Here is a 21,738-nt window from a genome sequence, read left to right on the forward strand (position 1 = left end):
TGGTCCTAGAATGTCAGATGCTCATTATGTACATTTATTGTGCCCGGGCTCCTCGCTGTCCAAATCTACCCTGAGTAGGAGGAAGGACTGAGAGGAACACTGCTAATATGACATGATGGGGGACAATACAGAGTGACATGACCCGAGGGGATGAAGGGAACACTTACGGATTCCTGAGCATTCCCTCCCCCTCCCTGCCGCTTATCTCCATGCGTATTACATCCCTGCCCTGGCAGTCACAGACAGAAAAGCCCAAAGATATTTACGAAGCTGCATCCGTCAACACCACCAATGGTGCACCTGAAATGTTGTCAGCGTGCAGTGACTCGTCCCCGCCGTTCGTATGCACCACACCCCCTTGCCTTCGGTTCTAGCTGCACTTCCGGGGACCAGTGAGGCATCGCCCCAGAGCCCCCACGCCTTTCCCAGAGACCTAGGTCAGGAAAGAAGAGAGTCATCAAGTTGGCATTTGTTCCATTAAGAGGGAAAGGCAGCAAGGGGAGGAAACCAGGACCAAGATAGAGAGGAAAGAAACATTAAAAATCTGTACCTTTGTGGTTGCTTCGGCAACCTTCCAGAACAGTGCAAGGATACCCGTTTCTGGCCCCATAGCACAAAGGCTTAAGTAGCTACTCTCAGAACCATAGTTTATCCATTATAAAATGCGTGAATTTACAGCAAATACATGGGACTATAGCTGAACAACATGCTCATGGCCTGAATGTAAGGAGTTCTCCAGTACCCGTGTTTCCAGAGAGCAATTCCGTCATTTCCTATTTGAATTTTTGATTGCCCTGCATGTTAGGGAAATGTCTTACGATTTCTGAAAATATTTTCTCTTCATTGAAGAGGAATCACTATCTTCTTAGGAAACATTCTGCACGTACGGATTCAAATTTTGCACCCAAAACTCATGGACAAAATGGCATATTCAACATGAACACCAAACGACACATGATTTCATTGTTCTTTGAGACTGAGAAGCTTATTTTGAGATCTCTCTGAACCTGGGGAAATTCACCATGATTTTAACATGTATGGCATAAAAGAAATGAAAACATACCAGCTGGCACTTGAGCTGAGATGGTGTGCCATATGCAGGGTCTGTCCGGGCAGTTTGGGGAAAATATTCCCAAAGATCTTCTCACTTCAGGAGTGAAAAAAAAAGGTACGCAGTACAAACTCTTTCACTTAGGGTAGTCAACCCCCAAACAGGGCGAGTTTTCACTTACCATCCACCACTATTTGCCACATCTACACTATAAAAATAGGAAACCAAGAACACGGCCAACCTGAATTTTAAATCCCATGGTGGTAATCTGGGATAAGACAGGGTTTCTTTGAGGCTGATGAATGAGAATGTTTTTTCTCCTTAAAGGAAAATCATTCCTGTCTTTTAGGAGAGAGATAAAGGCAAAAGACACATAAAGTAATGAGCTTAAAGTGGATTTTCACTTCTTTAAAAAAAATGCGCTAGGTCAATGGGATTTTCTGTACAACTACTCACGTGAAATTCGGTTATAGATGAATAAAGAAACCAGAGGAATAAGGATATCACATTAATGAAAAAAGAATTCTTAAATTTCTGTCCCTTTTGATGTTTCCCCTGGCAATTAATGTATTCCCATCCTCATCAGATGATATAAAACTCTAGACAAATTTCCAAAGGAAGTAAGCAATAAGATATGTTTTGAGGGAAAGGAAGAGGGAAGGAGGAAAAGAAAGAAAGAAAGAAGAGAGACTAAGAATTGAGAAAGTAAAGAAGAAAGTAGAAGAGCTTCTAGGACCCGAATTAAGTATGGCATTAATTTTTTTCCCACCAAGTCTTAGTCTTGGCAGGCTTCTGCTAAAATGCAGGAATTTCATGGATGTGGGAACTGGTGATGGAAAATGCATTATTATACACAACAATCGTTGTACTTGAGAGGAACTGTATGGGAAAAAATAACACCCTAGAATAAATACAAATGAAATTCATGTATCAAAACCAATACTGTGAAAATAGTTTAAATGTTTCTTGAATTTATATCTAGTCATTAACCTAAATGCAGATTTTAGTTCAAGCTACACTTCTGCCTCATGGTCAGAAGGCCTAAAAACCTGTGGTGTGGAAAATTGGCAGGATAAAGAATATTGAATTGGTCTCCATGGAAAAACAGGTTTTGGCAGCTATAACTTCCTCCTTGAGTGGGTCCCTCCACCCAAGTCAAATTCTCCTCCCTGTTTCACTCTTGTCCCAGGAAAGAGACCAAGGGAAGGCCACATATTAGTTCGACGGTAAGCAGATAGGTGTCAACTTGGCTATTCACCAGAGGACCTTCTTCCTTGGCCTTGAATCCCATGGTTGGTATGAGTCCCCCTAGCCCAAGTCCCAACCCTAGACTCCCCCTCTGAGAGCACAGAGGCTGGAGGTTTCCATTTCTACTGACTTTGGTTTCCGTCTTCCTCGGAGAAGAAAGTGGGGTGAGGCACCTGCCTTACGTCATGACGCAATTCACAAATGAAAATGATCAATTCATTTGCAGAAATCCTTAACATCTGTTCCTCCCCTCCACTCCTACTCCCAACCTATATAAATCCACATTCCGTCTGCTCACCTCAGGGAAAGGAGACATTTCCCCAGAGTTTTATTTAGGACAGAGGACAAAATCCAGGGACTTCTCCAAAATCGCTCATCCACCTGGCAAGACCCTAACGCCCCCCGCCCCCACCACCCCAGGGCCCACTTCATTCTTTCCTGGGGCTCCAGGGTTGGTGGAAACTATTTTGTTTCCAGCCTCATGTCCAACCTCCCCAAGAGCTCCCTCCGGTGGGTCCCAGGCCCTTTGCATGAGCCAGTTGGAGGGGACCGTCCTTCGCCCACGTGAATGTTGTATCGGTGTTCTGTGCCTGTGCCTCTCTCGGTGGTTTCACCCTGATCTTTTCTCTCTTTGCAGCTGGTTAATAGTCCACTAGCAAGTCAGGCTGCAGCAGCAGCAGCCATGGGCTCCATAGCAAGCTCGCAGGCCTTTGGCAATGCTCTCTCCAGTCTTCAGGGGGTCACGGGTCAACTAGTTACTAATGCACAAGGACAGGTGAGTGGGAGATGGGAACAAGAGTGCATTGTTATGGCAGATTGAACTCAGAAAGGAAATGAATTTCTTTTGCATGACAGTGATATGTAACCGCATCCATTCAAGGCAAATAAATAATGTTTACCAGCAATGTCAAGAATAGGAGAAGGGTTGGGAGGTGTTTCTATATTTTAGAAGCAAGATTGTTTTCCTTCCCCTAGAATGGCTAAGTTTCATTTTGTTTTTATTTCCATACAATGGCTCGTGTTCTGACCTTAACTGAAGGAAATACTTTTCGTGCTGGGGCCTTCTTTTTCTTTTTCTTTCTTCTTTTTTTTTTTTTTAAGGTAAATTTTAAAAATAAAATTTCAGTTTTGCTCTTTTAGTTAGTCATTCTTTTTAAACTTGGACAATGGGGGAAACTGGGAAGTTTCCTTCCCTAATTGCTCTAAGATTTCTAAAGTAGCCCGAAGCCAGCCGATTTCTGAATGTGTGGGGACGTGATGGGTGGGACCAGTGCGGTCTGGGGAGAGGTGAGGGCCTCTTGCCGATTCTCCTGGAAGCTCGGCTGGTTCTGGTACGTCTGCAGGTTTACTTCAGTCTGCTGGGGCCAGCAAACCTTCCTCATGTCATGGGCAGTGTGCCCGTTCCCTTACACCCCTCCTGTCCCTGCATCTCGGTCCCCAGGGCGCTGATGGAGCTTCAGATGAGGGGAGCTCCCCCTTTAAGACGCCAATGAACCTAAAAGCTACATGAAAAGCAAACCGGAGTTAAAGCTGAGGGTATCAGAAGGGCCCTCCATTCAAAGGCTTGACATAGATCCTCAGTGGCTAGGGCAGCCCGACCTCAAGTGTGGCCATTTCTGAGGACGGAACAGAAGGCAGAAGGAGCTTGCACCCTCTCCAGGATTTTCCCTCCCAGACTTATTTACTCAGCAGTGAGTTTACGGATCCCTGCTTGGCCTGCTCCGTGGAAAACAGGAATTGCGACGTCTTGAACCCTGTTTTTATTTTACATAAAGAGTAAACAGAGATGCATTATAAGCTAAACCATCTCAATCTACGTCCCAGGGAAAAAAAGCTGACCTTGTTATATTTCCTGGGCGGGTGCAGGATTGTCCCGTCAGAACCCCGAGGGCTGAACGATGGAGCTTGTCAAAGAGCAGCCCCAGGTAATGAATCATCTTATCACAGGTGCACACCACACATATTAAAGGAGGGTTGTATGAACACCGTGCCCTCCACAGTCACCTCTCAATGTCGGCTTTAACCCTTGTTCCAATCCCTTTTCATCAAAGGATCATTTTATGCAGCCGGCTCTAAATGGAGGCTCTCAAAAGCCTATTAAGATTTCTGGAGGGACGGGGTTTTGGCGTGGAAGAAAAGTTGGTTATAATATCTATAACTCATACTCAGATCAGGTCAGTCCTGGAAGCTGCTTCCCGGAGTTATGCCCAAAATAGAACACCCCGATTCATTCCTGCCAGGCAGCTGGCCCTTGAGATGTAAATTCTAAGAGTTCAAGATGGAAAGCATATCCACTGATGTGTATTGCCCCCTGATTTTTCTGCTTCCAGTGTCCAAGGAAAATGCACCACTCTGCCCCACCACTTGAGAATTTGTGATGGAGAAAATGCTTTATTGCTGAGAAGGAATTATTAGGAGTTTATTCTTCCGGTGATTTAATGGCGGATCATTTTGCCAGTTACAAATCCATCCCCTTCTCAGGGGCTAGAGTTACAGCCTTTCTGGTCTGTTCGGCCTTTGCCAGCTCCCACCCCAGGGAGAGCTCTCCCGGCCCATGAGTACCCTCAGGAAAATGAGCTTCCGATGAAAAGCTTGATTGGCACTCTGCATATATTGAAGAAGAGTTGGTTTTAATTTTAAAATTCTTTTGTTTTAGAAACTGTGCTCTGATAGTTGATTTGCTATGGTACACAAAACTCCGAAAGTGAAAAAAACTTACATCACAGAGGAATCGATACTGCCCACTCGTGAAGTCTTGTCTGAGAGTTCTAGAAACATGCCCAGTGGCATCGTGTAACTAACTCCTCCTAGTGCTGGAGAAGACCAAGGTACTCACGTTTCCAAAGTCGATGAATTGGCCACGTTCCTGTAGCACTGCGTGTGTGCGTTTTTTTAAAAACCTTTGTAATATAAACACAGTCATCTTCCCAGAAAAAAAAGGGCATGCTTTGCATCTCTGGGCACAAAGATCCTTGCGTGTATCTTGTGTGAAGTGGCCAGATTATACCAAAAAAGAAGGGCAAAAATTATTTGGTGTGTGTGTGTGTGTGTGTGTGTGTGTTCCTTATGCTTGTATTAATGTGGTACAAAAAATAAGACTACATTGGAATCAGGTTAATATAATTAGCCTTGCTCAAAAACCCGTGTAAACGAGAATTACTTTATCCAGCCCGTTTTCGATTCCTTAAAAATCTCCACAGAGCTTTCCCAGAAAAGGTACAAAGAGAAAACTCTTAATATATTTATAGATCCCTTCATTTGAATTCTTGACATCCACTGTTTTTTACATTTGAAAGTCTGCCCAGAAGTAATAACATTAAAATCTACACCTAGGTTTGGAAAGCATGTTTTACTCTGCTGATACTTGGGGGAGGTCAGGCTGCAGAGGATGCATGGGGTTGGGGGGGGACTGATTCTTGCTCCCCCCTGCTCAGATTCTCTGTCTTGGCTGCTTGGAAACCAAAATGGGATTACCCAGGAAAAGACTGACTAAATTCAGACCTGCCTGGGATAGGGTCCAAGCTCTGCATGTTTCAAATTTTGGACCTTGGGGCAATCAATGACTTTATCTTCCTAAACCAGAGTCTTATCCTCCAAGTTTAAAGCAACCTCTGTGAGGAGGCCCAGTCCAGTGGCTCATGGTCTCGGGGCAAATGGTTCTAGGTCTTCCTACACAGCGGGACAGATGCCCACCCCACACAGGAAGGGAGACATGCCCCAATCGCAACAGAAAGAAAGCCCCCCTGCCCACTGCCCCCGGGACTTGCAGTTTTGTTTCCTCGTCTTGGAATCTGACTGTTTCCACTTACTGGATTTCAGTAAATTTCAAGGGATGGAAAACCGCCATATGTATAAAGACTTCTGTTTTCTCTTCTTTTTTTTCCCTAACCAGCTCAGTCATTCTTTTACCTTTCTGACTCTGCCATCCATTTGCGGTTAATTCAAAAGTCACACACTATTCCAAAGAGTGATTCGTTTTCACCGAAATACTATATTCTAAAGTCACAAAGCGCATATCTTACCCCAGGACTGTTAAAGTTTTTAAAAATGATATCGTACCCAGCTTCACTCTGATGTGGGAGGGTAGCAAGTGTCCTCTTGGTAATTCGTGATCGTGAAATTTATGATGACTGTCACAGTGCAAAGAAGAACATTCGAGTTGCCTTTGCTTACCCAATCAGGAACTCCTCGGAGTGTGGAAGCCAGACAAGGGAACGAGCACTAGCTAGACACGTGTTTGGATCGTATGTCAGCCAATAACTTACTGGCTCTGTGACCTCAAGCAAATTACTTGAGCTCTCTGAGCTTCAGTTTCACTATGAAATAAGGATAATAAAATCTAAGTCCCTAGATTATGAAGATTAAGTGAGATAAGGTGTATAAAAAGCCTACCATCGTGCCTGAGTATACAGTATTAAAGACTCAGTAATAAAAAGCGACTACAAATACCATCATCATGGTTTAGAGTTTCGTCTAGCATTTTCTGGAAACCTGTCTGTGGTTTGGATATATAGCAAGGGGAGTAGAGCCTACAGGCAAACAGAATGGGTTCTGGAACCAGGCAGCCATTCATCAGCTGTGAGACCTCAGGCGATTGACTCCCCTCTCTTATGCCTTAATTTCCTCATCTGAAAAGTGGGGATAAGGGGGTCGTGGCTGCTTTAGTCAGTTAAGCTTCTGCCTTTGGCTCTGGTCATGACCTCAGTTTCCTGGAATCGAGCCCCACATCGGGCTCCACACTCAGCAAGGAGTTTGCTTCTCCCTCTCCCTCTGCCCCTGCCCCTCCCCCCAGTCGTGCGGGCTCTCTCTCTCTCTCAAATAAAGAAATAAATAATGCTAAAAAAGAAAAATGGGGATAAAAAGGGAACCAGGTTTTAGGATTAAAGAGCTCAGCATGTGGTCAGGCACATAGTCAGCATTCAATAATGCTAACACTCAGTATATGCTGTTATTATTAATTAAGAAGCTATGTGTTTTCAGTTCACATTGTGCACTGAAACCCACTGTGTGCGTGAGGGGTTTGAGAATGTGAGAATCTTAGCAGTAGAACATGAAGTTATTTTAGGGAAATCTTACCCTTACCCCGGATAGTGCAGTAGGGGTGTGTGTGTGTGTGTGTGTGTGTGTGTTGTGTATGTGTGTGTGTTCTTAACACTCATTCAGTGGGTACGCTCAGGATTTGGCAAGTAGATTTACCATCGATTTGTTCAGCTCTAGAACTGGCTTCCCGACTGCCCCTGGCAATATCTCCTTATTGGCATTATTGCGGAAAAGTAAAAGCAAATGAAATTTCATTTTATCCTGGGGCTAAGGAAAGCATTTTACATTTTAACTGAAGCTCAGAATGTTTCCTGATGAAATTAGCTCTCCACCACTGTGAAATTTTCTTAAGTGGCAACAAGTCAAGCCAGAGTCCCTCCCTCCCATCCTTAAAGAGCCAGTCAAGTTAAAAAAAAAAAAAATCAACTAAACAACATTACCTTTTTTATTTTTTATTTTTGATTTATTTATTTATTTGAGAGAGAGAGCCGGGCTGGGAGGAGGAGCAGAAAGAAAGGGAGAAGCAGACTCCTCCCTGAGCAGGGAGCCCAGACATGGGGCTCAATCCCAGGACCCTGAGATCATGACCTGAGCTGAAGGCAAATGCTTAACCAACTGAGCCACCCAGGTGCCCCTACTTTCTTTAACGTATAAAAAGGAGAAAAATTAAAAAGACTTACCCATTCAATTCATTACTCAAGCATATAGCCAGCATCGTATGAATAAGCAAGCCATGGCTGAGCAGAGCTGCTTTGGCAAGACAGAAGGATTTGCAGGAGGTAGGAGCTGCCTTTTAGAAGGACCACAGGCCACAATCAAAGAAAAGCAATCTGCTGATACTGATTGTAGCCTATTCATTGGAGCTTAGAAAAGACACCCTTGACAGTGCAAAACCATGGATGGTGGGTCGCCTCCATTCGGCAGCCCTGGGCTGGAGAAGGGCGAATTCCAGGGTAGGAACACCACCAGCACTGCATTTGTACAAACCAACCATTCTAATACTATAACTTTCAAATAGGTGAAAGATACATGTCTTAGAATTGAAGAAACATGATGCTTACATTGGGACATTCCTCTGAATTATTAACAATCGAAAGCTAAATAGCATCTCTAGAAGGCTGTAGAGCAGCTAAGAGTGTGGGCTTTGAAGGAAAGAGGTCTGATTGGAACGCTTTTCTAACTATGTGGCCTTGGATAAGTTACATTCTGGGCCCCTGTTACCTCATCAGTAAAGATGGGAGTGATAAGACATCTCACATACTTTGTGGTGGGGTTAAACATGATAGTAGCAGGCAATGTGCTCAGCACAGCACCTGATATGTCTTAAGTATTAATAAATTGTATTAATTTATCAATAAATTCATGTAATAGCTATTCTTTTTTAAATGAAAAGCCAGCAATTGACCCTGAACTGTGGATTGCTAAAGTAATTCAACAGCTAATTTAAATAGAAAGATGAGAATCTTTTAGAGAAAATCACTACAAGATGAATGAAGATGAAGTTATAATAAATGCAAATCTCAGCCAAAGAATTGAGATATAATGAATTTTTTCAGTAAGTGTCCATTGCACCTCTCTGTGGGTTTTATTAGCTCTGCATAGGAGAACAAATAAAGCCATAGCTGCCCGCGTTTGTAAAACTAATTTCAAACCCTGTGCAAAGGAGATAAAATGTGTAACTGACAACGTGACTAGAGCACATGAGGCACATTAAACACATCCAGATACAGTGGATCAGGAACTCCGGGAGTTTCACACATACTCTTTAATTTAATTTAATTTTTTAAATTATTTATTTATTTGAGAGAGAGAGAGAGCAATGACAGGGGGAGGGGGAGGGGCAGAGGAAGAGGGAGAGGCAGACTCCCTGCTGAGCAGGGAGATCTAGATGGAGGCGGGACTCGATCCCAGGACCCCAGGATCATGACCTGAGCTCACAGCAGATGCTTAAGCGAACGAAGCCCCCAGGCGCCCCTTATTTTATTTTTTATAATGAAACACATTAAATGTATAAAAAAGTAAATATAATTTTTTACAGGAGTGCCTGGGGGGCTCAGTCAGTTAAGCAACTGACTCTTAATTTCAGCTCATATCTTAATCTCAGGGTCTTGAATTCAAGCCCCAAGTTGGGCTCCGAGTTGGGCATGGAGCCTACTTAAATAAAATAATCATAATAATATTTTACCAAAAAAATACAAAAGGATCCTTGTTCAACCATGTTAACATAACAGTAACAGAAATATTAAGATATTAACATTTTTCCATATAAGCTTCAGTTCTCTTGCTTATTTTTAAAAGAAATAACACATTACTGATACAGCCGAGGCCTTGACACGTTCTCCCCCAACCCCCTCGCCCCCAAGGTGATAGATACTATAACACTGGTCATTCTTTTCATGCAAGATTTGCATCTTTACTAAAAAATGGTATCTTTTTAAAAAGCTACAAAATCATATGTACTGAAGACCATTTTTAATACAAAAAATAGAGCATATTGTTTAGACACGTCGCATAATTAAGAATCAAACATATTTTGCTTGAAAATTCAGAGTAGGTATCTAAAAATTCAGAGTTGGTGTCTGTATATTTTTCCCCAAATATGAACAGAACAATCTATTTAGATAATAGTTTTGGGCATGTTTTCTAAACCAAAATTCAAAACAGTCTGACAAAAGAATTTCTTTTCTCATTTGCAAATATCATTATATGAAGTCTTAAGAAGGTGTAAAAATTCAATCACATGCAGAATACATATCAAATATGCATTTTGTTAATCGCATCTTTTTTTTAGGAGAGAGAGAGCACGCTCGTGCGAGGTCGGGGCAGAGGGAAAGAGAGAATCCCAAGCAGGTTCCACACCCAAGGCAAGCCAGACAGGGGGCCCCAGCTCAGGACCCCGAGATCCTGACCTAAGCCCAAACCAAGAGTCGGAGTTTCAACCGACTGAGCCACCAGGCGCCCCTTAATCGCATTTTTTAACACTTTTAAAATCAGCTCTTTCCAGAGACTGGGAAATAAATGTTCATGGGGTTAGTAATATTATAACAATTTTACCCTGGCTTCATCTGAGTAATAAAGATGAAACAATAACAACAATAAACAATCTCAATCTTTCTACTAACATATCAAATTTCCCCTCTGAGCCCGATTGAGAGCTTTATTTCCTCATTTCTGGAGAGGCCATTGCATTAAAGCCCCGTTTCCCTAAGTGTGCGCCTTGGAAATGGACGAGCCCTCCTGCGCCGTGCACAAACGAGGGTCCCCGGGCGGGAGGCGGGGAGGGGCCTTGGCCCTGGCTCCGCGCGGATGAGCTCGGAAGGGGGGTGGGCAGCGGGGCTCTGACGCGACAGACCCCTTGAACTTTTCTGACCCCGCTTTCCCCAAACTTCCTGTCCACCCCCACATTTTGCAGAATTGACCTTGACGGAGCACGCTTTGGGAAATGCTGCGGGGAGTCTTTCACGTGCGTTCCTTTCCACGCTTTCGATTGCGAGATAATGATTTCAGTCCAAAAGGAGGCCCCTCCCGGGGTTTGCGCGCTTCGGCTTTGAGGGCGCGCACAGCTGGGAGCACGTTTGCGGGGAGCTGGAGGGGAGGGGGCGCCGGTCTGACCCCCGGGCTGCACCGCGAGCGCGCAGGGCTGTCCCCAGGCCCCCGCTGGACGCGCTGCCCCGAGCCACCGGTCAAGGCCGGAGTGGACGGGGCCGGCTGGTGGAGTGACCCGGGGCCTGGCCTTGAGGAATGGGGCGCCCTTGATGGTAAACGGCGCTAATGAGCCCTGATGGCCCTGGGCTGCGCAGTGATTCCGCGGGAGGTGGATTTGATGGGAGGCCTTGCCTCTGCAGAGGCTCGGCGGCTGACACGCAGGACGTAATGGGGTCTCGGAGCCGGTCAACGCCAGCTGCAGAGCAGGCCCTGTCCTTCATCCTGACAGCGAATGCTCAGCCCACACCTTCGCTGCCGGGCCAGAGGTCGCCCCGCCCTCCCCGCCACGGTTCCTCCTTACCTCCCCCATTTCTGAAATGAGAGGGTTAATCCCATTAATGCCAACAGCCCGAAGAGCTGGCCAACTTGAACTAAAAATAAAGCACCCTCTGAAATCGTTCTTCCTACGCTTCAGCCCTCAGTGCAACCTGTCGTGCGCAAATTAAAGGAGTGGCCAGAAATACATAATAATAATAAAAAAAAATCTCGTTTTAGGGGATTTACCCTGTAGATTGAGCCAGAGAGAACCAAGGTCTCTCTTACCTAAAGCAGAACTTTGAATGGTGGTGCTGTTACTTTTTCTAACCACTGCATTTTTTTTAATTCTTCATCTATGAATATTTCGTTTTCCTGAGAATAGGGAAATGTGTTCTTGTGTAGGCTCCTGAATGGAGATTGGGCACATCCTTTCTGGGTAAATAGGAAAGGGGCCAATTAACTAATGAAGCAACCTAATTAACAGCTGTAATTCCAAACAGGTAATAAGTTACAAGGCGCTATTCGCAGACAGCTCCCTCAGAACTGGTCCAACTTCTCACATCTTTGACTAGCAGAGTTTACAATCCAGTCAGTGCACCCTGACTGCAAAATAGTACCACTAACTCATGTTCATGTAGCTCATTTCAGTCGCAAAATTCTAGAAGCGTGTTAGTTCTTAGAACACTAGGTTTTAACTAGGACATTCCTTCCCGTGAAGTGATTTCTAGAAAAGAATAGTGGAATTAATGATACCTCCCAGGCAGTGAGCCTTCACCATGGGGCTGGTATCATCTGTGATCCTGTCAGAGGACTTGACCGTAGTTTGATTACCCCAGCTGTGCCCATGAGCAGACTTCTGGGATGACACCCTTAGGAACTGGCAGAACTGAGATCTGAGCCCAAAGTCCAACCATATCCTCCCATATCACCCTCACTTTCTTGGGTTTAAAGACCTAGGTTCATTTCCTAGAGGCTCCATTAGACAGGTCACAAACTCCGGAAACTTCCTTGCTCCATTTGCAAACGGGAACTGTAATTCTTGCCCTATCAACCTCAAAGATTTCTCTTGAAGATGTATAAACACAAGCTTTAAACCTTGCCAAAATAAATATGTTACTTTAATCAATATTTTCACCATTATTATTTTTGCTGATCAAAGGACCTGGAGAGGAAGTTCAGGCAAGTCTCTGAAGCAATGAGATAATGAACAAATGACCTCAGGTCTTCACTTTAACCTGCCGGGGAAAATCAGCCTCAAGGCATCAGGGTCTGGGGGACTGTGGGTCCCCTGCCAGCCAGCCAGGCATCCTAGCCAGGCGGGAAGAGTGTATGGTGTGGGTTTGATATGGGCATTCACCAAAGTGAGGCTTTCAGAGCCACTTAGGAAACTCTCTCAATGAATCTGGGGTTGGGGCTCTTTGTAGTATCACTCAGCAAAATGATTTTGGAATTGAGGAAGCTCCTGGAGTGGCAAGGCACTATACATTTCCATATCCTTCCTTTTGGAAGCTGCCCCTCTAAGGAAGTAAGCCCTTCTAAAAAAAAAAAAAAAAGAGGGAAATAGCTAACACTCTATTCTGAGTCCAAGAAACCACTGATACTAAGTTATACCATCAATTTAAGAACAGCTTTTTTCAGAATGGAAGAAAATACTGCCCCATTAAACAGATATATCAACTGTTAGGGCAACTTGATTTCACAAATATTAAAAGTAGAAAAAATGTGGGGGTCTTATAATTGAGGAAGCGTGTTATTTATTTGATAAATAGCCTTAGCCAAATCCAGTACCGAAAAGACTGTATGCTGGGCTGTTGACGATGATTCTCTTTTCAGTAATTAGATTTTAGTAAAAAGTCAAGGATGGAAGTGAAAGCTATTTATGTCTCAGTTTTCCCAACTAGAGAATGAAAATTAAACTTGATTTGGATCTGAGGGCGAGGGAGTACTGAATTTTGACTTAGCACCCCTAGATCAACACCAGTTTTTTCAGTGCATGATTTTTATGGTTAGGCAGAACATTCCTAAAGAGAGGAAAACATTAAATTCACATGTGAGATGCATTCAGCCTCCAAATAAATGTTCACTGAACCATTTACTATGCCATATGCCCAATGACGCACCCAACTTTCTCGTTGGCCCGTGAGTTGTTGACACTGAGGCAGTCTTCTTAAAGACGTGGGCAACATGTCCTCAACTCACAGGCCAATAAGAGAGAAATGAGAAATAGATCAGAAATAAGTAGGAATGGAAAAGTCACAATTCAGAACAGTGGGAGGAGCCAGGTTCGAGTTGAAACGTACAGAAGTAGGCCTTTGCACGACCCAACTGAATTTAATGCAATCACATAGAACATTGCTCCAAATTGCTAATCAGCTCATCAACTAACATTTTCCATCTTATAAAAATAATAATAGAAGTAGATCCTGAGGGGCGCCTGGGTGGCACAGCGGTTAGGTGTCTGCCTTCGGCTCAGGGTGTGATCCTGGCGTTATGGGATCGAGCCCCACATCAGGCTCCTCCGCTGGGAGCCTGCTTCTTCCTCTCCCACTCCCCCTGCTTGTGTTCCCTCTCTCGCTGGCTGTCTCTATCTCTGTCGAATAAATAAATAAAATCTTTAAAAAAAAAAAAAGTAGATCCTGAGATGTCATAACGTGGGGGCATTCAGGGTGACAGCAAAGTCAGGATGTGATACAGCTTTATACTTAAAAGTGAATGGCATCAATCAAGCACCCCCCCCATACACAACGAAAACACATCACACACTCCCTAGCTCTGATGCTTATCGATAGATAGTCACAAAATGTCAGTGTCTCAGAGTTACAGAGGTGGACAGCATGAAGGTCCACCTGGTCCCACAGAAGGCGCCCGCCAGCCCAGGCTTCCGAGTTAGACACTATCCCCAAGCAGCTCTGTGACCCCAGGCAAGGCAGCCAGTCTAACTCAGCTGCAGTCTTCGCTTCTGGGCACTGACAACAGTATCTTCCTCTCTGGGTTGTTAGAGGGATTGGTACTAACAATAATAAAATTCCTAAAGTCCTGCTGTCTATTGAGCAATTTCTTTTTTTTTTTTTTTAAGATTTTATTATTTATTTAAGAGAGAGTGAGAGAGCACAAGCAGCAGGGGGAGCAACAGAGGTGGAAGGAGAAGCAGGCTCCTCGATGAGCAAGGGGCTCCATGCAGGGCTCGATCCCAAGACCCCAAGATCATGAGCCAAAGGCAGACACTCAATGGACTGAGCCACCCAGGTGCTGCTATGAGCACTTTCTGCACAACAAAGAGTGCCTAGCATTCAATATATTCTTTCATTTCACCTTTACCACAACCATGGAATAGGGCTTATCCCTATTGTACAGATTAACAAACTTCCAAGATCACCAGCTGGAAATGGCAGAATCCAAACTCAGTCTTGTCCGTATCAGAGGCCACTCTTAATCACTGTGCTCTGATAAGAATTTAAAACTTTTCGTCTTATTCACTGATGTAGCCCAAGCGGTTAGAATGACTCCTGGCCCACAGTGAGCCCTAAACATAGTAAATAAAATCTGTGGAGTGGATGCATAGAGCCTTCATACAAGCTAATATGCTATTCGAGAAGCATTTTCCATAAATTCATCATTTCATTTCCTTCTTACATTGCTCTTGCCCTAATATCCCTAATTTACAGCTGAGCAAACATGGGTTCAGAAGAGTTAACCAGCTTCTCAGGGCCACACAGCTAGTAAAGGGAAGAGTCTGCACTTGAGGCAGATCTGGTTTCTTCGAAACTTGGCTTTCCTCTGAGTGAAACTGCTTTCAGCGCCTCTGGAATGAGTGCCTAATACGCAGCCTGCCACACAGCAGCCTTTCCGTATATATCGTGCGCTTCTCATCCGTGTATATTTTAATCCACTTAGGGTGGTTGATCTAAAGTAGAGTCTGTTAAATATATTGAAGTTTTACGGGAAAATGCTTTTAAGCATCCAGCATTATTGTACCTGATGAAAATGGCATTGTCTGTTTACTTTCTTCGATGTTTTAAACTACTGACGTTTCGGGGTTGCTGTAAGGAGGAAAGGTAATAGAGGATGTTGAATGCTTGCCACGGCCCTGGCACTTAGTGCGTAGTAAGCAAACCCTGCCCCTCCCATCTTGTTCCCTTGACCACGGGCGTCTTGGAACCCAGGGTCCCTCCAGCACGGGGAGGGCCAGGCGAGGAATTTTGAGTCTGCTGCCCACACCGTTAGTAATAGGTTAGGCTGACTACCTCGTTGTCTCTAGATTGTCAGCAACAGAGGGCTAGGTGATGTGTAGTTTGCCTCTATAACATGACTCTGTGGCTGCTGGACTTCATTTAATCAAAAGGCATGGCCGCAGGATGACGACCTGCTAGGTTCATTTAACTACTGCTGGTTTCCTTGATGCTCTCTAGAATAAAAAGCATATCCACCTACCTCCAATAAATCTGTAGGTGACGTGAGCAAGCTCTCCCAGGCAACCAAAAGGAAGAGATTTCGTGATATACATAGCTAGAAAAACAAAAATCTGTTTTAAACTCAAGCACGGAATTTGAGGATTTCATGGCACGTTATGGATGGATTTTAATGTAGAATCTTCTCAGTATCGTTGAATTATAAAGGAACTATTTACATTTTTTAATATAAAAGGTGACATCTTTGGGACCACATCAGGCTCCCTCCTCAGTAGGAAGTCTGCTCCTCCCTCTCCCTCTGCCCTTCCCCCCCCCCGCTTCTGCTCTCTCTCGCTCACTCTCTCTCTCAAGTAAATGAAATCTTAAAAAAAAAAAAAAAAAAACCAAGACACATTCCTGATAAGGCTATACTTCAAAAATCGCTTTTGAAATTACAAATTCCAAAATTCATACTATTGGTATAAATTATAAATTATTGAGCTTAGAACGAGACAGTTAAAAAATCGTTACAGTCGTGGTTTATTCATAGTGATAAATTACATTTTTTCAGGACCACATTTGAAGTACCAGAGTCGATTCGTGTGCGTGCGCGCGCGCACACACACACACACACACACACACACACACTCTAAGGGACATTTAAAATAGGAAGCACAAAACTATGAGAAACCACGCTAGGACGAGTGCAGTGGCCCTCTTCAATCACATCCCTCCACACCTGGCCTGATGGTTAGGGGTAAGGGTGCAGATTTGTCACCTCTGAAAATGAGGATGCAATTTTATGAGAAAAACTCATCAGCATAATTCTAATGAGTCACAGTCTTTGTTGTGAGAAATGAGAAACTCCGTAGTCTCACCCTAAAGAACGCTAAGAAAAAAAAAAACATTACTAAGAGGAAATTGCAAAAGTAATTTATGTTGGAGTGATGAGGCAACTTTTTTCTGATTGAACAGATAGATAAATATGGCAAGCAAGTACCAAAATACATTTCATTTTGCCACCACGATGGATATTCTCCTGACGAAAAGCCTATGAATCACCTTGGACTCATGAAACTGGGTGGTGATAAATAAAAGCATCTTTAATGATGCTTTGAGTGGTTTCATTCCCCACCCTTCCTTTTTTTTTTTTTTTTAGACTCTTGTTTTGTTGTTTATATTAATGTAAGTTCAGCTTTGCAGGCTGGATGCCCTCACAGCACTAGGTAATGTTAAGTATGCGGAGCACTTTTCGTGAGCAATTGCCAAACATTTCTTTCACTGGGACCCGTTGCTCCAAAGAACCTAGAATGTTGGAGATCGCTGGTCCCCGATTTGGGGTTTTTTTTGAGCTCATTGCTATTGCTTTTTTTTTTTTTTTCCTCCCATCTAGGAAGAAATATAAAATATACAGTTCATAGGTCTAGGATGTTTACTGAAGCTTCTAAGGACCAAGGCTGAGTCAAAGTAAAAGGTGTTCTCCCAAGCAATAAATAACATTAATCTGATTTAGTCACTTAATCTGGCATCAGCAGGCAGAAGCAGAAATACTTGCTCACATTCTAGGTATTTTTTGCTGGTATTAAAACTTAAAGTCTTAGGCAAAGCCATATAAAATCTTACAACGTTGGTCTTTCTGCAAAATGATGGTTTCACTACAGTTAGGATCCTCTTTGGAGGGGAAAAATAATGTTTTCGGAATTCCACGGTGTTAGCAGCTGCAAAGAAAATAAATAGTACTCAGAGTTTAATTTGTAGTCATTGGGGAGAAAGGGAAAGATGATGAATAACGAATGTTGCCAGTCCATCCTCAAGAATTTGTCTTTGCTATCTGGAATGTGGAACACCCTACCGGGCAAATACAACAACTATCAACACGAAAATGTAAAGCCTCTGCAGAGAATTGGAAATTGGAGCATTAGATCATATTTACAAACATTTTCGTTCCCTACCATTGAAAATCAAGTGAGAAGCCACAAATTGAAACCCGGGCCACAATGGCTTGAAGGAATTTGCTTTTGTATGCATTTGCTCTTGTTACAAATTTAACCACGGGCTGAAATATGCATTCTTTAAATTCCACTTCAGATTCTTTATAGGAAAGTTATAATACATCCCTCGATGAAGAGGGGGGAGCTGTGTGAGAGCACGGTGGAACTGAGCCCTTGTTTACCACAAAATGAACTCGTGTAGATCCTTGTAGTGGAATCAAGATGGCAGAGGTCTTACGATGGCAATGTGGTCGCTGAGGAGGAACGCAAACTGAAGGGCGTCCCCCACCAGCCGCCCGTCCTTCCTCATCTCCAGTGGGAAACCAGCGTTCCCATTTATGTTCTTGGGGACCAGAAGTCCCAATGGATCTACCTCTACCTACCCCCCTGATTGTTACCTGATTGCCACCTGATTTCTGCAAGCATCAAAACCAGCTTCTTTTTACAATCGATTTTCAAACAAAAGAAAGGATTTTCATGAATTTAGATGGCTGGGTGATTTCCCGGTCTTGTACAGTAGGAACGAGAGCAGGTGGTATGGCCCAGGGCTGGGCACACAGCAGGCCCCTGAAAGGATTTGCTGAGTGAGTGAGTGAGTGAGTGAGTGAGTGAATGTGCAAGGGATTAATTTGTGCATGAAGCAAATGCATGAATAAAACAACTCTTAATTTTGAAGCCATTCAGAATAAAGCAGAGATGTTCAGTTACCTGGCTTTTCCAGATAAGGTTGAAGAGATTTTTGTTCCTTTGCTAGAATCATCTACAGTTACTTCAATCCACCACTCTTTCTGACAATGAAAGTGTTGCTAATATGTCTGTATTATCTCTTCATATAAAAATACTTTTAGGGGCGCCTGGGTGGCACAGTCGTTAAGCGTCTGCCTTCGGCCCAGGGTGTGATCCCAGGGTCCTGGGATCGAGCCCTGCATAGGGCTCCCTGCTTGGCTGGGAGCCTGCTTCTTCCTCTCCCACTCCCCCTGCTTGTGTTCCCTCTCTCGCTGGCTGTCTCTCTCTGTCAAATAAATAAATAAAATCTTTAAAAAAATACTTTTAATATGTAAGTATTAATATTTGTATAAACAACCGAACAAACCAATCACTAACCATAAGCGACGAATTTCCAAGGGAAAGATGGACATGAAACAAAATTACAATTTCTCCGTCTATTTCTAAAAGAATCTCTCCAAATTCCACTTCCCTTACCCAAAGAAAATTGTACCTAGTGCTGAGTCTTGTTTATTTGAGCTCTGCTGGGAGAGCCCTTTCTGTGTCACTGGGTATTTCTGTCCAGTCCCAGATGAAGCTAGTCAACTTTGGATTCCATATCAGGCCCAATAGAACCTTGAGCTAATATTTTGCAAAATTCACTCTCCCCACTTCTGTCTTCCCCATCCCTTCTTCTAGTTAAGTAAAAGCAGAGTGGTAGAGGGAAAATAGCACCATAGAGAAATAAAGAACTCCTAAATAATCCAGAGTTTACTGATACAGCTTTCAGTAGAGTAAATTTATAATTCAGATACAATTTTAAAACTTGTGTTGAGGGACGCCCGGGTGGCTCAGTCAGTTAAGCATCTGCCTTTGGCTCAGGTCATGATCCCAGGGTCCTGGGATTAATTCCCACATCGGGAATCTCTGCTCAGTGGGGAGCCTGCTTCTCCCTCTGCCTCCCGCTCCCCCTGCGTGTGCTCGCACTCTCTCTCTCTCTCTTTCTGACAAATAAATACATAAAAATCTTAAAAAAAAAAAAAACCCTTGTGCTAATGGTGGACAACTATACTATGTTCAAGAAAAGGATTTGTGTCCTGGACACTGATCCCTGCCCACCAGCCACTCCACGAATAAGCCAGGCAGGCAATTACAATGACTCCCCACTTAATTCCTATCTCGACGTCGGATCACCTTGTGTACATTTACTTTAATCTTTAGACTATACTCTAGATCAAAACTTTCATTCTGTCAATGTTTCCTAATGCTTGAGTGGGAACCCCCATAAAAGAGAGAATAGAAAAATCTCACATTTACAGTAAAATATGTATGAACAGATATTACGATGCATCTTAAAAAGAAAAAATTTCTTAAAAACACCAAAAACACCTGCATGCAGAGTGTCGAATGTGCCAGATTCAGTTGTAGTGTTATTATAATAGGATCTGTCAACAGTTCAGACTGTGGCCGCAGCTGCTAACTTCATTTTGCCAAAGGACTCAAGAAAGATTCAGGTCCAGTAAGAGTGATCATTGTATCAATTGAGTTGACTCCTACCTGGGAGACCTGTCAGTTCCCTGAGATGTGGAGTTTCTTCCACCGTGTTTGCTGCTAATGGGCCGCAGAACCAGGATTCAGGCCATGCTCTATAAGCAAATCATCCCTATCAACCACCTTTGGAACTGACATGACTTATCCCGTCTTCGATCATGAAGATCGAGCGGGATCCCTTTCCCCCTGCCTCATCATCTGGAATTGGAAAACAAACGCATATACGTTAGACTTCTTCTTTTTCGACAATTGAACAAATAAAAGACCGTGTTGGAGAGTGCGTTTGGGAGTGTGGGGTAGTCTTGTGCTCAATAACTATGTATCTAATTAAAGATGAGACGGGAAGTGCAGACCCGTATGCACATCTTTATTGTACTCTGTAAATAGTGCTGTTGCTGGTGAGAGCAGTCTTGCTAAGATAACTGCCAAATAACCAGGTCAGAATTCCTCCTGACTCCTCTGCCCTTCCCTTGGGTATTGTCACTGTTTTCTCCTCTGGTGGGCACTGGCTTTCCCTGGTGCAACTTTCAGGTTTTCAAGAGCTCCAGTAGCATTTCAGCTAGGAAGGCATTGTCGTACTATCCGTTTTTAAGTCGGCTGACTTTTTTTTCTTTTTTTTTTAATTGAAATGCAATTAGACAATATAGAGTACATCCTGAGTTGCAGCTGTGGAGTTCAGTAATTCACTGGCTGACATGTCCACGATCAGCGTGAGAAATGGCAGCCACCGGCTCTCAGAACTAAACCAAGTTCATAGTCTATGGAAAGGTGTATATTGTGCTCATAGTTTTAAATCCTCCTGTCTAGTAGCTCGTCAAATTCTCTCTTCTCTTCCAAGTCTCCTTCTTGCCTTCATTTCTCCTCTACTTTGCAAGTGCTCTTAGTGAACAAAGTCTCATGACCCACAGATACTCCTTTTTTAGTATTATTGACCTTAATGATTAAGGTAAAGGCAGTCCCTATCTTTACCTGTTTTCAAAATTACAGATGGGAATGGCTCAGAAAATACTCACTAATAGTCACGATTAAGTCATGTTTAATTTATACAAAACCACTGAACTATGGGCCCGAAATGCTAACATTTGAAGAAAAACATAAAGAGATGGTAGCTTCTGCTCATACTTACCGATACACCTTTTATCAACCCCCTTCCCCTAAAATGGGGAAAGAGAACAGAAGTGATATCCAGCAGGGTATAATCCTCAGAGCCTCTCACTGTCCCTGCCAACCTGCTCAGTGGCCACGGGTTGTCCCTTCCCCTTGGATTAAGGCTCTGGCTCTTGCCCCATGACTTCTCGTAAGCACTCAGGGAAACACAGTGTTCTAGAGTGACCATAAGGTGCCAAGAAGATGCCCCATTCCCTGACAATAATCAACATTTGGAACCTAACTTAAACTTTTCACAGCCACCAGCAGCGTCCCCAGGCAGGTCTCCTTCCTGCTGCTACTACGGGAAAGGCCAGTCTTTCCCGGGTGGAATGATTCTCCTTTCTTCAGCTTGCTAACTCTGTTCCTGACAGGGCAAGCTGAAGTGGGGAGAGGACAGATGGTCATAAAAATGGTTCTCTGTTGAACAGTTAAGAAATAGCCTCCACCCTCTGGGCCAGCAGATGGCTCAAGGCAGCTCTCTCGTGAGGTCATCTGAGGTCCAGCTGGGGCCTTCCAAGGGCACAGTGCTATGGGCAATGTGTTTCCTTCCAGCTGCCCACTCCCCTCCCAGAGATCGGTTTTCTCCAGGTCCACTCCTCAAGGCTCTCTCTGTGATGTTGTCCCAGTGCTCATTTCCCAGGGGGTCCTCTGG

General features: G+C 43.7%; 1 protein-coding gene across 1 annotated transcript in view; it reads left to right on the top strand.

The window, feature by feature from the left end:
• The window catches only part of POU6F2 (POU class 6 homeobox 2), a 453,863-nt gene that overhangs the window by 400,120 nt on the left and 32,005 nt on the right, over positions 1-21,738 (top strand). The window contains exon 6 of the mRNA XM_040644418.1: positions 2,937-3,074. Coding sequence (XP_040500352.1) covers positions 2,937-3,074 — 138 coding nt within the window. The remainder of the gene's footprint in view (positions 1-2,936; positions 3,075-21,738) is intronic.

This window comes from Ursus maritimus, unplaced genomic scaffold (assembly GCF_017311325.1).
Source record: "Ursus maritimus isolate PB19 unplaced genomic scaffold, ASM1731132v1 scaffold_3, whole genome shotgun sequence".
NCBI classification, from domain to species: domain Eukaryota; kingdom Metazoa; phylum Chordata; class Mammalia; order Carnivora; family Ursidae; genus Ursus; species Ursus maritimus.